The following is a 6,000-nucleotide window of genomic DNA, read 5'->3' on the forward strand; positions in this document are numbered from 1 at the left end:
CATCAACATCATTTCACAAATGTTCCACGACCTCCAAAGAAGCTTTGCTCGTGGATTATCTCCTCCAACTTCAAGCCTATGTTTGCTAACTTAAGAGCACATCCATTAACTTCTCTTACCACTCACAAGCCTATATATATCTTGATTGTTTTTCCTTGATCCGATGGCAGCGGCAGCGGCAACCGTGTACGGCAACGGAACCCTTCCCGAGGAGATCCTCACTGACATACTCTCTCGACTACCCGTCAAACCCCTTTGCCGATTCAAGTGCGTTTCTCCCTCCTGGAACTCCCTAATCTCTGACCCATACTTTGTCAAAACCCACCTCAATCGAACCGACACCCTAAAAAACCCTAAACACCCCTACCAGAACAAAATCATCATCTCCACTTGTGACAACCTCTACTCTGTACGCAAATCAGAAAAAAAAAACCTCTACTCAGTAGACCTCACCAACCTAAACCCGACAATCACAAAGCTTGATTTTCCGACGACGGCACGGCACGCTGCAGTACGGAGCTCTTGCGATGGCTTGCTTTTAGCTTCCAATAGCGACCATTCGATTTTGTTCTTGTTAAATCCGTCCACTGGAGAACGTAACAAACTCCCTACCCGTCCTCCTGTCCTCGACCCGGTTCAAATGATTCACGGGTCTCATTCTGGGCTGGGTTACGATTCTTCCACGGATGATTACAAGGTTGTGATATTCACTCGGTATAAAACTGAGTTTTCTCCGTTTTTTTCGATCTTGGATGTCTACTCCCTGAAAACTAATGCTTGGAGGAGAATTAAGTGTCTCCATTATTGCCCCATGGGAAACAATGGTGGGGTTTTCTTAAAGGGGTGTATCCATGGCCTTTGTTGGAGGGTTGGTTCCATCGTTGCTTTCTATTTGTCTGATGAGGTCTTCAGGGAAGTGCCGACGCCTGCTTCATTTAGGCAGGGCAAGATTTGCTCGTATGACGTGGCGGTTTTTGGGGGTTGTCTCTGTTTGGTTAAAAAGGGGAAAACTGAGGTTTGGATGATGATGGAGTATGGGGTAAGGGAGTCGTGGACTGAATTTACGATCCATTCTGGGTTTCGCATGGCCAGATTGTTGTGTTTGTTAGCGGAAGACGAATTTTTGTTGAGTACCTATGGGGAGAGGGGGCTTAACCAGCTGGTTGTGTACAATCAGCAAAAGGACACGGCAAGGGACATGGTCGTTTGTGACATTCCACCTAGATTTTCATTTGAGGGCACCTATGCGGAGAGCCTCATATCTCCTCATCATGGAAGAGGGAATGGGGGGCAATGAATGAGAAACTTCTTCGGATACTTCTTTGGAATACAAAGTCCTATGTGCCTTCTTTTGGTTATAAATAGTTGTGCGAGCTTCTATATTTCAACCTTTCTCGAAGTTGCACATCCATATATCCTTTATTGGCATTTTTATAGATGTGTATTGGCATTTTTATAGATGTGTGTTGGGGCTGCTGTCAGGTGGTTCATGCTCAAAGAATGGCTTATGGATCTTCCTATCTTTTAATCACTGTAACTTAATTTTGCTTCTTGTAATTTTGCTATTGATTAATAAAATTTTCTTTGTTGTTCAAAAAAAGAAAAAAGAATGGCTTATTGATGTTTTGCTTTGGTGATGGATATTAGAATGTGTAAGGTCTTGTGTCTTGTGTCTTGTGTTGTCTTTACCTGTCCTTAAATTGACCCTTTGTTTTATTATTGTTTTTATTTAGGTTTCTCCATTAGTTGTCATGTTAATGTTTCATACGATAGATATGTTCATTTATTGTGTTAAAATTGTATTCAAATTTAATTTGTGCCTCTCCGTTAGTTGATTTCAAACAAGTTTTCAACTTCTTGTGTTTTCTTTTTTCATGTTCGAGCAAACTCAAAAAGTTAAAGCTTCATGTTTAGGTTTGGCTTTGTCAAGTTAATGGCCAATTTTGGTCGAACTGCTGGTCCACTTATTGAATTGAGCTTTATTGGGCTTTAAATGATCTAAATACTTTGATTTGTAGTTCATCGTAGTTTATGATTGAGTTGCTTGATTGGTTCTACGACTACAATCTATAAGTTCAATTAGTTGACACGTTCAAATTTAGTGGATATGGATAAAAAAATTTGCATTTGACTTCTTTACAATTGGACTGTAGAGTTTGCTATGCATTTCGGTCATCCATCTTGGCAACTCGTGGTCTAGATTCTGAAACGTCTTTTTCGTGTGAGTCTAGTACTTTCGAGAAGAATTTTTCAACAAATCTGAATGATTCAAAGTACTTTTGGACGATTGGAATTACACAGACTTCTCTCTCTAGTCCAACCACGACTGCAGAGAAGCCAAATCCAAAATTTTATTCATGTTTCAAAATTGTATGTACATCATACTAAACTCTCTGCAGAATGACTAGCTTATCTATTATGAGTTGTTTTAAGTCTACTCGCTTATCTATTTTGTGGAATGTTGAACAACTTCCCAAATTTTCTCCTGACAGAGGCATGGGACAAGGGGATCCTATCTCCCCTTATCTTATGGTCTTTGTGCATTGAAAGATCATCTATTCTCATTAGAAATGAAGTGCGCATAATAGTTGGTGTGGTTTGAAAGCTTCTAGCAATGGTCTTTCCTTTAGCCACTTGTTTTGTAATTCCATGATAGGTACTCTACAGTTCTTTTGTGAGGCTTCTAGCCAATTGATAAGTTGCCAAAAGTCTATCTATGTATCCCCCCATATTTGAAGTGGTGGGGCTACTAACTTGAGTCTGAAGTACAACATCCCTCTTACCTATGACCTTGGCCAATACCTTGGGGTTCCCCTCCTCCATGAGAGAGCTTCCAAGAGGCAATACCAGTACATTATTGAGAAAATGCAAATACAATTGTCTGGTTTGAAAGGTAATTCCTTATCCTTTATGGGGAGGGCCACTCTTGTTCAATCTGTGACTGCTACTATTCCCATCTATACTATGCAAGCCTCTTCTTTGCTCGAAACATAGATATGCTCTATAGAAATTTTCTTTAGGGTGACTCACCTGGGAACTGGGAAGAAAAAAGTGCATCTCATTAAGTAGGATAATGTTTGCAAATGTATGAGAAAATGGGGGCCTGGGCATTAGAAAATCTAGAGAAAACAAGTTAGCCTTTCTTTGTAAGCTTGGCTGGAGATTACATAATGAGAAGAAACCTTTGTGGATTCAACTTATTCTCAAGAAATACTTGAGCAACCATGATTTCAATGAATGGCATATGAATAGGAGGGCATCCACATATGGAAGAGCATTATTCAGACTAAACATGTCATAAAAAAACCTCTCAAATGGATGGTGGGAAATAGAATGGGAATGATATCACCATGTGGAAGGATTTGTGGCAACCTTAGGGGAAACCAATCCTAATCCTCTCTTTGTTGATGAAACTGTTGGTAATTATATGTTTAATGCCAGGGGATGTGATCTGGCTGAACTGGAATAGGTCTTTAGTCAAGGTGAGATTGAGAAGGTGCACAATAATTTAAAATTGCAACCATCCTATAGAAATGGTGCCAAACTATATCCCATTGATTCTCTGGCAAATAAAATAAAAAGTAGAATCAAATGAAATCTTTGACTTGTATGGTAATTCGAATGATATTTGTTGTATTTTATGGACAAAATCTTAAGAAATTTGAAATGACGTTGCCCTTCCATGTTTTATTTATCAAGTCTTCTATAGTTTTGCTCAAAAAATAGCGACGCTATTTGGACAAATGATTCTAGATGCCATCCTTGATGCTTTGTTGGATATGGACAGAGAAAGAAAGACTCCTCTTTTTTGAAATCATACGGGCAAAAGAAAAAATTGGAAAAATAACTATGATTTTTTTTTCTTCACATTATCTCCTTATTTGAGTACTTATCTTTGTGTTTTCTTTCCTTTCCACAATTTCTAAACAAATTCGTTTCACCAGGTATAATTTTTGCACAGCATAGGCCTGAACTCTTACCGTTGACTATCTCCCGCCCGATCCTCACAAAAAGGGGGGTATTTCATGTAGGTATATATCCCCTGGTAGTGAGAGGAGAGGAATATACCCACAGGAGACTTCCAAGGTTTCACCCTCACAAACCTATGAACACATCTTCACCACCAAGCTCCACCACTTACTTCCACCCTTTTCAACCACTCAAACAGCTCCCCTCCATCGATCTGAAGGTGGCGGTCATGTCCGACGACAAAACCCTTCCCCAGGACATCCTCACTGATGTACTCTCTCGACTACCCGTCAAAACACTTTGCCGGTTCAAGTGTGTTTCTTCCTCGTGGAGTTCCCTAATCTCCGACCCCAATTTTGCCGAAACCCACCTCAATCGATCTAAGACCCAAAGCCCTAAATATTTTGAGTCGAAAGCCATTATAATTTCGAGCTCTCAGAATCTCTACTCAGTCGATTTTTCTGACATAAATCCAACCGCCACAAAGCTTGATTTTCCTACTATGGAACAACACGCCGCGGACAAGTGGGTAATTCCCATCAGGGTATGGAGCTCTTGCAATGGTTTGCTCCTAGTTTCCCATCAAGTGGTTAATCCCAACTTCTTCTTGTTGAATCCATCCACTAGAGAATGTAAGAAACTGCCCACACCCCCTCCTGTCCTCTATCCGGCTGGTAAATTCTACGTGTTATATTATGGTGTTGGTTACGATTCCTCTACGGATGATTACAAGGTTGTGATGACCTCTTCCTATAATACTGGTGGGATTGAAATTATGATTGTGACTGTTTATTCGCTGAAAACTAATGCTTGGAGAAGAATTCAAGATGCCCATTATCTTCTTGTGGGAAGCTCTCGTGGAGTTTTCTTTGACGGCTGCCTCCACTGCCTTTGTCTGAGGTCTGGATCAATCGTGATTGTTGCTTTCAATTTGTCGGATGAGATTTTCAGGGAAGTGCCACTGCCTGCTTCGTTGGAGATTTTGAATTGTCATGTGGGGGTTGTTGGGGGTTGTCTATGTTTAGTTGATAGGCGGACTTGTAACCAAACTGAGGTTTGGATAATGGAAGAGTATGGGGTAGGACAGTCTTGGACCAAATTTACGATCGAATATTTAACGCCTAGTCTGCGTTTGTTGTGTAAGGTAGCGGAAGACAAAGTTCTGTTTAGTAACAATAGAGGTAGGCATGGGCAGAAACTGGTTGTGTACGATCCGATCAAAGAAACACTTAGGGACATGGTGGTTGCTGGAATTCCAAGTGAATTTACCTTTGGGCGTACGTACGTCGAGAGCCTCGTCTCTCCTATTCTCGGAGGAGGAATTCGGAGTCAATGATAAGCTTCTCCCGGTATGTTTGTGAATAGAAGTGTCAGTTCTTTCGTTTACACATATTTGTATGTTCTTATTATTGGAGCTTCTATAGTTCAATGTTTTTGGAGGTTGCACATCTATATTGATTTAGCTTTGGTAGTTTGAGTTATATAGGGTATTGGTTAGTGATGTATATAAGTGAACATAGACAAACCTAATGCCCACTTTAAACTATGGTTGGAGTCAAACCTGTGAAGCTTGAAAGCTGAATTGGATGCCCTTTGTTTGTGTCCTTAACAAGCTGATGCTGCCAAGGTGGCAAGGTCCGGACAACTCTGTTATGTTGTACTCTTATATTTGATCATTAAGTTATTTTAGGGAAAAAGAAAGAGAAAAAGAGTATACAGATGATACTTATAGGTGCGGTTCATACTTCATATCTGCATCTCACCTGTGTAATTTAAAATCTTGAGGTGTCTGGAAACTGTTCGGATACTCTTTTTTTTTTATATCAGCCACAAAAGAGATCTTTGAAAGATGAGTTACACAGATTAAAGAAATCGAGAGCATGACGAAATCACAATGGGGATCCCAACGTGTTAGTAAGTTCAAGCAAATGAACTAAATGACATTCTTTTGTTTTCTTTTTTCCCTTGATTTTTAGTAACAACGTAAACACACCTGAAAAGTTTGTTGAATACATGACGCTTGGGAAGATG

At 40.1% G+C, this 6,000-nt stretch overlaps 2 protein-coding genes across 3 annotated transcripts in view; both read left to right on the forward strand.

Moving 5' to 3' along the window:
* The first annotated feature begins 163 nt into the window (after positions 1 to 163).
* On the forward strand, positions 164 to 1,297 carry LOC131317176 (F-box/kelch-repeat protein At3g06240-like). Its single transcript, XM_058346748.1, has one exon. It carries the CDS (start codon positions 164 to 166, stop codon positions 1,295 to 1,297), a length of 1,134 nt encoding a protein of 377 aa, XP_058202731.1.
* A 2,763-nt stretch (positions 1,298 to 4,060) lies between these two features.
* The window catches only part of LOC131313696 (F-box/kelch-repeat protein At3g06240-like), a 20,783-nt gene continuing 18,843 nt past the window's right edge, over positions 4,061 to 6,000 (forward strand). The window contains exon 1 of one of the 2 annotated variants that reach the window (XM_058342155.1): positions 4,061 to 5,318. In XM_058342155.1, the coding sequence (XP_058198138.1) occupies positions 4,106 to 5,305 (1,200 nt within the window). In that variant the 5' untranslated portion in view covers positions 4,061 to 4,105 and the 3' untranslated portion in view covers positions 5,306 to 5,318. The remainder of the gene's footprint in view (positions 5,319 to 6,000) is intronic. The other variant, XM_058342147.1, reaches the window with a different exon arrangement.

The sequence above is a fragment of the Rhododendron vialii genome, chromosome 2a (assembly GCF_030253575.1).
Source record: "Rhododendron vialii isolate Sample 1 chromosome 2a, ASM3025357v1".
NCBI lineage: Eukaryota > Viridiplantae > Streptophyta > Magnoliopsida > Ericales > Ericaceae > Rhododendron > Rhododendron vialii.